At 36.9% G+C, this 12,039-nt stretch overlaps 1 protein-coding gene across 2 annotated transcripts in view; it reads right to left on the bottom strand.

Moving 5' to 3' along the window:
• Positions 1-2,328: 2,328 nt before the first annotated feature.
• LYST (lysosomal trafficking regulator) overlaps positions 2,329-12,039 on the bottom strand; it is an 84,374-nt gene continuing 74,663 nt past the window's right edge. For both annotated transcript variants that reach the window (XM_065630525.1, XM_065630524.1), the window contains 6 exons: positions 11,704-11,802; positions 8,153-8,292; positions 7,765-7,862; positions 6,049-6,205; positions 5,772-5,843; positions 2,329-4,419 (listed from right to left, as the gene is read on the bottom strand). In XM_065630525.1, coding sequence (XP_065486597.1) covers positions 4,281-4,419; positions 5,772-5,843; positions 6,049-6,205; positions 7,765-7,862; positions 8,153-8,292; positions 11,704-11,802 — 705 coding nt within the window. In that variant the 3' untranslated portion in view covers positions 2,329-4,280. The remainder of the gene's footprint in view (positions 4,420-5,771; positions 5,844-6,048; positions 6,206-7,764; positions 7,863-8,152; positions 8,293-11,703; positions 11,803-12,039) is intronic.

Genomic DNA, 12,039 nt, shown 5'->3' on the forward strand with positions numbered 1-12,039 from the left:
GCCCCAATAATTAACACGTTGGCAGGAGTACCATCATCACAATCTCATTTCTTTTGTTTCCCAAGAAGGTGGTCTGTGGAGAGAGATACATTTGTCACCCTTTTCTCTTACCCCACTATCAGCACTTTTTCACGTTCAATCTTAACAGAGCAGAAGCATTTCCAAGTCACATTTATTTTCTATATGAAAGAGAACAGGGAAGAGCCCCATTTTTAAAAGTGCTTTGAAGCAAGCGCTGCCTCTTCAAAGACTGACTCGATGGTTTTCAGCGTGGTGGTTTGGGAGGAGGAAATGCAGCAGGAAAAGGGGAAACATTACTGAATTATTTAACTAGAGTTCCAAAAACTGACCTGAAACTTAACTGGCCCATGGTGCTGCTGTTCCACTAACATATAATTCCATCATCATTCTATTATACAAAAGGCTCTATTTACCAAAGAATTTACATGCTATTGGCAAAGAGCACTTGCTAGATGGTTCAAATGATTAGACAGTTGTCACTGATTGCAACAATGTTTTTTACCACTGCATTCTAACAATTTTATTTTTTAAACCAGAATATAAGGAGGGGAAATGGCTGCTTTAAAATATATTTTCATCATGTATAGACATGTTTTCTTTTCGTCTGCAAACTCATATGACCTACCACAACCAGTAATCTCCTACCAGAGTTGGCCTATAGGCTTTGAATGCAATACCTGTAGCAGCTAGCACAAATTTCTGTTCCTCGAATCAACATGAACGAGCCCCAATGAGGCTTATGTGGGCCTTATTCAATTGCATTAAAGAATATGGATTTTTTTTTTCTCCCTGGGAATGCTGGCTCAAAGCTGGAAACTCTGAGCGAGCTTATGTTTTTACTCAACTACATTCTGCTGGGTAGCCCAGGGTATTGCAAGAGTCTAATCAAGACTAGTCATCTTAATCTTCTTTCAACAGTGGCCTGCCCAAATTGTGAAATACACAGCACACCCTATTACAGAAATCCAGATGCAAAATTAGTGGCTTTATGACCCCACTCCAGAGCAGTAATGGCAAGCAAATCTCTACACAGAGGTCCCTCATCAGTAGTTTGTAACTTTCTACAGTAGCAAAGAAAATAGTGATGTCTGTAGCTCTAGAAGCGTAACTAATGTTCCAGTGGATATTTTTCAAGGCAAGCAGAGCTTTCAAATAGTATTTGTTTCACATTTTTGTGATAAGGTAGGAACATATGGAAGTGTGACTTCCATTTGCACATGCAAGACAACAACAAAAAAAGCCAATACAGCTTTAAACAAAACAAAGCATGAAGAAAACTCAAACGCAAACTAAAAGTTTGTTAGTAGCAAATCAAGTGGTACTTTCCCTCACTGCTCTCTAGAGTTCTTCTCCACAAAATGCATAGTAAATCCTCCAATCATAGTAAACCAAGAAATCCTGGAAAGGGAGGGAGGCTCTTGCTCAATATGAAGGAGCTCTGTGGTTTAAATGCAAAGATCCTTAAAGTTGATGTTCCATAGTAAGAGCTGAAAGGTGTTTTTATTTCCCCACAGAAACCATTTTTCATGCAGAAAAGTGTATCAGGTTTAATTTGGTTCACAGATAACAGTTCTCTACTGATTTTCTTTTGTTTCTCCTATTCATTGTCATAGGTTTGTCTAAACAGCAGAGCTCTAAACCAGAGATCCACTTTTTCAGAAATGGTTCAGAGTCTCTCCTTTCCCCACCACAAGTGAATATTTGGCTATTGCCTCCCCTTTGCTTTATCACCACATATCTTCACCATCAGAACATAATTATTTGGGTTTACAACAGAATCCTGTAAGCGGTATCAGATAGATAGGCCTTGCCACACCTCTCCCAAACCCTGGCTTCCATCTGGAAGAGCCTTCCATCCTCTGTCAGAAGGTTCCCAGAGATCCCAGTCTCCCAGTTTCCACTCAGCACTTTTTTCTTCCTTCCGAGAACCCTGCAAGGAGTTGCTCCTCTGCCTTTTGTTAGCCCAGTCGGGTTTTCAAGAGGAGGCAGCTGGGAGGAAGGGGAATGTGTCTGTTCTGAGCGCCATCACTTTATCTAAATTCTAGCCACACACCCCATGGGAAGGAAGGACACCTGCACACATGTGCAAAGTGATATGCCCCACTCCCCCATGCAGTTTGACAGCCACATGATGTAGTCCATAAGCATAACTTCCTCACTTTGTTAATAAATGCTAGACATGAGAACCAGCAGAAATGGATCTGGAGAAAGGTTTGCAAGATACCTAAAAGAAGAGGTGAAACTAAGCCAAAACCATGTTTCTAATAATCTCAAACAATTTGGTACAAAGATCTGTTTATTACCCAACAATGTGACAGTGTATATACAAAGACAGCATGGAATGTGACATTTACAAGAAATTTTAGTACATCATGCACAGATACTATTGCAGTGTTATTTTAATAGTTCCAGAATGTTAAGCTGAATAAATATTCCTTGCTTCAAAAAATCATTTTTATTTTTACATAAAAATATATAATATTGCACTCTTTACAAGGCCAGCAATTTTGCATATTGATTTGTAACAAGTGGAATTCTACTTTATAAAAAATAAGCCTTTGTGAGCAACACCCCAAACCAGGGAGCACAAGAGGACCCCAAAACCACAATATTTGTATTTTTTCTCTTAAATAAAGCACATCACTTCAACATGAGCCAGGAAGCTTTTCAGTCTGAAATATTTAGACAGTGAAGAATATGACTAAAGCCATCCCATACAATACTGCTACAAAATCTGCAGTTTAAAATTCAATTCATACAGTATGTAGCCACTTGCTTAATTGAACCAAAGATCAGTCTTTGTGTCATGGACTATGAGAATACTTTTCTTAAGTTTTTCTAGTTTGAAAAGTTCTTCAATCAGGAAGTTGCAAGAATTTCTGAAGACTGGAATTTTCAAAGGAAGTATGAAGATTTCTTGTGTGTATGTCATCATCACAAATTGACAATTTCATATACAGTGTTTTGAAGGTAGATGAACCTTACACATGAGAAAAGATACAGCAGTTCATCTGTATGGCAATAGTGGAATATGTCAATGATGAAAAAGCAAAGCATTTAAAAGAAAAATGTAACTACATCAGATTTGTGTAGCATTCTTGCTTTACCATTTGCATGACTAGTAGGCACTCATTCATGGTGTCAGGTTTAAAGGTCTTTATATCCATCAACTGAAATGTTTATTTTTGATCTGGCCTAAGAATTCAAATTCATTAAGCCTTTCACAATGGAGGCTTATTTTTTCCCCTCAAAAAATAGCACCTAGGAATAAATAACATTTGCACAGTGTATCTGTATAAACTCTTCCAAATCATCTGATGCCTATGAACATTGATTATCCAAGCAGTTAGATTCAAACATTTTACAGTGTATTGAACTTCAATGACACTAGAACAGGAGCACATCTGGGCCTTCTTTAACACCTTATTTTAGAGCGCTGGAAGATAAGCTGTGTGTATGTATATAATATATATTCTGCCACAGAATTGCAATAGCTAGGTGTTACAAAGTTAAGGAGTTAGCACTACATTAAAAAATAAAATCAAAACATGTTCTAACTATTGCTTTATGATGCCATGAGGTCTCTACCCATCACTAAGACAAATTTTATTTTTGCCTGTTGCAAAGACTGTTATATTAACAGAGAAGATGACAAAAATTACAAATATAAAGAAAAAAGAAATTAAGTTTTTAGCATTACAATACTGTAGGTTGGTGCAAAAAGCACCTACTAAGTTCTTTGCTTCTCAAAAAAAGCAATTTTAAGTGGTCTCGGATTTTTAGGTTTTAGGTTGCTTATCCCAGAGCTAACTATACCACGCTCAACTAATCAGATATACATATGCTGACATTTTAATAGATATTTACAAAGCTTTATGCTGTCAATATTTTACAACATAAGAGGGAGAATAAGCATTATCAATTTTTTAAATACTTCTGTCCAATAAGTGATTTTAAAAAACCCCAACACTATTATGTTTTGTATTGCAGCATTTTGCCTTGTATGTTAGAGTGTTTATGAGTCACTTCGCTGGTATTGGAGTATATGACCAGAGCTTCCTGGTGACCTGGATATGCTTCAGGTTTGTGCATGCACATACGCAATTTTACAACCACCTTAGACTGCTCTTTAAAAAAAAAAGTATTCAGTCATTCTAGAGATATTCAAACTACTTCAAAATCCAGTTAAATAAGAGATTCTATAATCTATTTTGGATTTAAAGTGCATCAGAGACAGAAGCTAGCAGCAAAAACAGTCATCACCCAGCTGCATAGCTGCTAAGGAATGAGTAGAACATGGGTAACTTCAAGCGCTGCTGGTCCTTGCGACACCAAGCTATAACATTTCCATCACTATTAGCTGTGAACAAGTGATGACCATCACAGGAAAATGTAAGGCTGAAAAACAAGACAAGCTATTTTAACATCAGCTTTGGCTATTTAAAATTCTAGAAGACATTTAAAAACCTCTAAGAATATAGCCAACAAAGACTAGCTCTCAGGAGAAACCCAGTGAGTACATTTACATAATAATATATTTGCATATACCTGCTTATTCACTTTTTGTAACCAAACAGGCTGAACTACAGCTTTGTCCTGCACTTCAACATGCCATGCAGTTCCATACTCCTTTCTTTGCAGTGTCAGAGAAAAGGGTAGGATCAGTAGTGGCATCCTACTCTCTCCTTGGGCTGCCCCTTCTACTTCTGAAAGAAAGGCTTTTCAGCAACAAAACTGAGCACCCTGTGAACTTGCTTGGCTGACAAAGGCAGAAACTAAATCCATCAGATTTCATGACCCAGCACAGGACTTTTGTTCAGCCGGGCATTTCTTCAGCTGTAACAGTAGCAAAGCCCTTCAGTCATGCCACAGGTAGTGTTAGAGAGCATGAAGGTCAGCATCCATTTTCTGCCTCATTTAAGCAGGAAACTTTAAATTATTCAATAGCTACTAAATCATTATCAACAAGCTTTGTGAAGTATGCTTCTTAAAGGAGGTAACAGAAAGACAATAACTGCTTTAGACGATGTCTTTCATTTCTAGAAAATGGTGATTAGTGGTTTGGGTTTTAAATGGTATTTCAGAAATGGTCAAAACAATTTTTCAGAGTGATTTGTTACTGTGCTAATAGTAAGATGTTAAATTTTGGCATAACTCTAAGACCTCTGTGCAGACTACTGTACCACTGGGGATATCAAAGACTCAATCCTTTGTGTTCTGAAAACACTTTGGCATGAGAATAAATCTGCTTATATAAATCAAGGGGACACAGAAAATTACACAAGCACTCCAAAATGGCAGTTTGCAAGCTCCTCTGAGTTTTACTCTTTTCTCCACTGCTTCCCTCCAGCATCATAAAAAATGGTCAGGGAAAATGCAGTGTTTTCATTTATTTCTGAGGGAGAAAAAACCCACTATTTGAATCTGGCAAAGTTAAGGTTCTCATGATTTTTTACACAGATTCTGGGGGAAAAAATAAACTTAACAATAAGAGTAGCTATTGTTTGGTTCTCAAGGGAAACCTGCTAATTTCTATCTGCCAGCAGCAGAACCTAGTTATTACTGTCATTACAAATACAGTACACTTGTGCTCATTTTGCTTTCATGAATAATTACTAGGATTACATTGCTCTTTTTAGCCATGGGTGTTTACCTCCTGTTCTCAAGACAAATCCATGTTAAACACTCAAGGCTTTTTTTTTTCCCCCAAAGAGAAAAATATATTTGTTGTGTACATAAGATATTTTTACCTTACAATAGGTTTGGCTGACTTGGAAAATGTTATTTCTCGTACTGGCTTCAAGTCCCATGTACTCCACAGTCTGAAAGAAAGAGTAATTTTTCTTCGCATTTAATTTTACAAATATTTCAGTGATAAACATAACCTATTTAGCAACTACTAAGATAGGAAACTAAACAGCTTGTCCACCTTCTTTAAAGCCAAATATCAGCATGATGTTTGGCTATATGCTCTCAAACTGTGAGCCTAAGTTATAAAGCATTTTAATAAAAGTTTCAAATGCTTACCGTACAACTCCATTTTCAAGCCCCCCTGCAATCACGTTGACAGACACTCCTTCAGGCTGGTTAGAGAAGGCAACAGAACAAATACTTTCCCTGCAGTGCACATGTCCCACGAGATCACCATTAACTGTCCAAAGTCTCAAATCGCTACCCCCTCCAACTGCAACAGAGCATAGCATGGGAGTATTAAGTCTAGACTACAGCCAGGTCTGTGGAACAGAATCAATGTTAAAGAATTCAACTTCTTGAAAGATCAGAAGGTTTAAGTGACTCAGTGATGTGTGCTGCAGTAAACAATAACCTCTTCCCTCCTTTTGTGACAGGGAATGTGCAAACCACCAAGGCACTGCAGTGATTTAGAAGACATCACTTCATATTCATGCAACATTGTACTTACAAAATGCTATATAAATTTATTTTTCATGACCAATTTTCATATACTAAGAAGGAATTCATACTATCTACTTGAAAGAGCTAGTTCTTATACCCTGGCTTGCATTTTAAGCAAAATACTTAAAAGTAGCAAGCACAGTTATTTTACCAGGTTATCTGGGATTATTTGATTCTATCAAAGAACTAATAACCCAGCTACTGCTTTGTCTTAAAAGGGATTGAAACACATGTCCCTTATCAATTAAAGAATATGATCTTTACCAGAAAAAGTGTTTTGTGAGCTACAGAAATGGACTTGAAAGTCTCCATGTTGGTTTAAAACCTAAATACGAGGTTTCTGAAAGTACCAGAATTATTTCTTCTTGTCTTTTAACACAATAATCTGCTGCTATTTTGCCCCCCTCCCCAAATTTGGAACAGGATTAGTTTCGGTTCAGCCTGTGGAGGACTACAGTAAAACAAGGTGGCTAAAACATACTTCGGTATATAAGACCTATCTTACTCAAGGCAAAAAGGAAAGAAAATTGGCCCAAACAAAGCAAGAATTGGGTCAATAAGTATCTTCTAACAATATGGATATAAAAAGTTAAGCTCTATTCCTTCTTATTCTGTATCTCATTAGATCAATGAGCAATACTCTGTCATTTAGATAGAGCCAATTCCCCTCCCAGTCTTGAGTTAACACAATACACACAGGTATCCTTATAGACAGCAAAATGGTGGGAGGACTCTGACTTAGCCCTGCTTTATTAATACACTCTTGTAGCCTACAGTCAATCTTCAAGTCAATGAGCATTCTGATTTATGAAATACTAAAAATCCCACTGCTTGAATAGGTATTAATGCTCTCGTCCAGAAACAGTACTATATGGGAAACAAGATTATACAAAAACCTGCTCTAAAATAAGGTGAGGATCTATGTTTGCTTCTGGGGACATGGAAGCATTTAAAGTGATAGACTGAATAACAAAAATTCTGTTGCTCTGTAATACACTGTACTGCCCTGAAGAACTGTACCTTTGACAACAAGTCTCTGTTAAAAATGAAAGCAGCTGACTTCACAGAATAGAGGTCTCCCAGCAATCTCTTGAAATTTCAAGTCTTTTTATAAATAGATCGAGCTGTTAGCTTTATCTCTACATTTTACTTGAACACCTGCCTAATAATTTCTGGAGAAATTTATGTTACTGTGTGGGGAAAAAAAAGTGCTCCTATTTGACCAAATGCATCCTCAGATGATTAACACACACTCATTAACTAATTTAATAGCAAGTCTCATGATTTATTTGGTCTGCAAGTCAAAACAGCTTTGACTGCCAAATATACCTGAATCACAAACTGTTGCGATATCACCAGTTGTTTCACTAGCTGAAACCGCAGTCACAGGACTCTTGTGTCCAGCCAGACTCTGGACATAGCACAGCCTGAGGAAAATAAAGAGAACAAGCCTAAAGTGCAGACTCAAACAAGGAAAAGGTTATTTGAAGAAAATATTTAAGAGTTATATTAACTTCAATCAACATTTTGCATGATGATGGTATTTTTCATATTCATTCTAGTATTTCAGCACAGAAAAAAAAACCCCAGGGTTTGACTTCACATTAAGATACACATGGAACAAATTCAGTTAAATTTAAAAGGGTTAAGATACTCTGAAGTTGTAAAACAGGTATTCAAAAGAAAAAGTTGGAAAAAGTTACATATATAGTTGTACCTGTTCAAATCCCATATGATGCAGGTTCCATCTTTGCTGACACTTATCATTATACTGTATGGTTTGCACACAAACAAACTTGTTATTTCTGCTGTGTGACCATATAGATGGACTTGTGACTCCATTTCTACCTCTGAAGGCTGGAAAACAGCAAGATAAAACATGGACTCTCATGAAAAAGAAAGTGAATGCCTTTTTTTTTTCTGAAGAGAATAAGCCTGGGGACAAGTTTCATTCTTAGATTTCAAATAATGGTTCCTATTGCTTTTAATAGCATCGGTTTTTAACGCTTTATTATGTTTAATGCTTTATAATCTGATAAGCCATACGTATCAATGTTCAACCTTTTTAGTTCCAGTGCTTTAGTCTAAGCAAACATTTTGATGTGGTCCAATGAGTAGAAATGAAGAACTATTGTACTACTTCTGTCTCAATTACACACCTTGAAATTGGCCGATTTGTTTTCTGCAAGACTGCTATTTCCATGTGGCAGTGAAATGACAGTTCCCAATATTTTAGCATCTAAAGGAAGCACTTAAAAACACAGAAGGAAAACTCAGCTCAGCAGTTATCAGTCTGTGTACAGTAAATTACTGGGAATTCCTCAAGTCAGTGTCAAGTCTTTCAGTGATACCAAGTTGGAAAAATATGCAGAAAGTCAAGTCTAAATATAGAAACTGCTAGTTAAAAATTAAAGCAGCAGATTTAACACTAAATAACACAAGTTATATCATTTGAAATGTTTCAGATTCCTAAAAATGCCAGGTTGAAGGAGCTGCTTAATCAGAATACTAATGCTTTAATTAAGACAACTTGCTGTACAGAGATTAGAATAACCTTTGTGGAAGAAAGGAACATTTTTCTGCTTGTTTCCTCACATGTCAGAAAACATTGTCTGCATTTTTGTGTGAGGGTACAGGATGTATATAGCAGGTCTACAAAAAGCTTGAATGTAGAAATAGGCAAGATAAAACTACGCATATGCTTAACTCTTAGTTTGTAGAAAATTTTCATGTCTTTCCACACTAGAAGGGACAATATAATTTATATAACATTGCAAAAGTCAATATACTTTTTGGCAACAGGAAGACCTGCTATTTTGCTCTTGCTACTGAGCATCTCATCCAAGTAAGACACTTATGAAAGTATCCAGTTGTCATTCTCAGAACAGTGCAATATCTCACATATGCAGATCCTTCTTTAATCCTTGCTCAGTTTAGAGAAAAAAATATACCAAAATTTTCCATAACAGCAATAATCAAGACTTCTGATTTTCTGAAAAAGAACTGATTTTGATAACTCTCTTACTGTGCTCCTCCCATCACCTTTAAGTGCTGTTGAACTGCATTTCAACACAAACTCGATGCAGGATTCACCTTCAGCAGCTTCTCTCTATAGTACTAATAGCAATGGTTTATTGATTCCTCTCTGGGTTATTGTAATGAGATAAGCTGGAATTTTAGCACCAACTGTATTAAGGTCAAGTAAGTTATACAATAATTACCTCCTACCTAAAATACCAATCCCTTTTTACTTCCCACTTGCTTTTAGTTGACAACCACTAAACAGTATCTAGATGTGGAAAAACATGCAGGCATGGATCTACCTTTAAATAGCAGTTCTTTCTGTTGGTTACCCCAAATGATGGCCTAGAGCACTTGAGTGGAAAATGTAAATGATCACTGCCCAGTTTTACTCAAACAGATCATTAAAGTGCTCTCTTTCTGTTTGCAAGACAACTCTAGTAGTCAGCAAGTGAAGGCTGGAGAAATTTGTACTACCAGAAACCCTTGGCTGACGTTTTCATGAAGGTATGACTTATTGTCAAGATAGATCACAGTTTCAGAGCAGTACTTCATTAGTTTTTTGACCATGTTAAAGAAAGGCTAGGAAAAACTTAGCATCTGACGTACAAAATGGAGGTATTTTTGAATTCTGACAGCACGCCTTTGAATTCACATATCCAATTAACAACATAACTGTTTCATTCCTATACATTGAATTATATAGATGTGAAACAGGGCCAAATATTCATGTTTCAAGTACTGCATTAATACAGACTGTTCACTTAATCACTGAACAGCTGACAAGATGCATACAGAACAGATGCTAGGAAACATTTGCATTCCCTGCAGCCCTGACTTAGGTAACTGACTCAACAACAGGAGCTACAAAATTGGCACAAGGTCAGTCTGCCTGGGGCATGTAAAATTGTCAGTGCTGAGAAATTCAGCAAAGATGGTCTCAAAGATAACATCTGTGCAGCTGAACAAAAACAAACAAAAAAAAATCACTTGTTTCTAGTAAATGCAGGGAACTTAAGAATCATAACCCCACTACCAGAGTTTATTTTCAGCATTGCAGAAGGCAAGTATATGGAATTTCTATTTTGGTACCTAGAAGAGTTCACTGTTCTGGTGAGCAGTTAAAGTCCCTGACTTAAGATCCAACTGACTGAAGCTGGCAGGCTTCAGGCTCTAATTCTTTTTTTAAACTAATTTTAAACTCCTGAGATGCTGAGCTCAGGAAGTCTGAGTGGCAGATTACCAGAAACTGGAAAAAAGCCAAGGAAGAAGTCACTGTATGTTTGTGCTCTTCCCAGCCTGTTTGCCACTGTTGAAGAGAGGAAACCGAGCAGGCACAGCAGACCATACCAAGGTTCCCTCTAGGTCATGCTGATATAGTGGGTCAAGAGCATCAAGGAGTACAATACTACAAGTGTGTTTGCCTATACCTGTATCAAGCTAAATTTGAGAAACTGGTTTAGTTTAGTTGTTGCTATAGGTAATCCTGTAGGCACACCTAAAATGACCTCTCAAGAAAGTTGTGAACTCTGTTAAAACTACGAAGAGTAGATGTTACTGCTGGAGAAAGCCAGACAGAAGTTCAGAAACTCAGCCTGAACCAGAAGATCAATTTATGTTCTATTTATACTTTCATACTATGCTTATTATCACATAGTATCACAGTGATTTCTACTAGTATCTCAGTATCTTCCACTAATGCATTAAGTAATGCAAGTGACTTTTCTTTCTTCCCTCTTCACTGCTTTTCCCCTTGGGGAATATGACAAAGTGAAGAGGCTTAATGTCTAACATGTACACTGTCTGAGATTTCATCCTGGCTGTCTGCAGAGTAAGTCCCTTCTGGATTTGAAATGCATTCCACAGTTTCAGTTAAAGTTTTGAAAGGCTCTGTCTGTTTTACAGAAAACTTACTCCTTAATGTATTGAGCTTCAATTCCAAGCCCTAGTCTGAATACAGTCAGGGCTGTACATGTAATCAGTTATGCACCCAGGTGATAAGAACTAAAGGCTAGCAGTATGTGAACAACAGCTTAAGAGAAACCCACAAATAAACATGCTGAGATAAATCTATTTAACAATGTCAAAGAGGATCCTTCAAACATAAATACTAAAAAAGCACATGATCTTTTTAGCAATTGTCCCAAATATAACATATTCCCCTTTTCTTACTTTTCCTGTTTAAAAAAAGACTAATAGTGGATACAGCTAAATCCTTAAATATAAATCCTACCCAATGGAACTTACCGTGTTGCTAGTGAATCTGTTCATGTATGCTGTGATGACACCAGATTTACTACCTGTGAACAGCTGACAACTGTCTGGCACCCAAGCACAACTTGTTACCTTGGAAAGACAAAACAAAGCCAGAAAAAATAATCAGAACAGACTGTTCTCACTGCTATTTTCATTATGCCATAGCATTTGGTCAAACCGATTCTTTATTGGTTATCCTACGAAAAGCCATGTAAAGTACCTAAGCTAAAGAAATCCAAGAGTTAAAATTTCTGCTGTAGGTCACATTTGTTATTACTTCAGAAAAAAAGTAGAGGGAAATTCTGTGTAGCCTAGAATTTACCACTA

This window comes from Caloenas nicobarica, chromosome 3, assembly GCF_036013445.1.
Source record: "Caloenas nicobarica isolate bCalNic1 chromosome 3, bCalNic1.hap1, whole genome shotgun sequence".
In the NCBI taxonomy this organism is placed as follows: domain Eukaryota; kingdom Metazoa; phylum Chordata; class Aves; order Columbiformes; family Columbidae; genus Caloenas; species Caloenas nicobarica.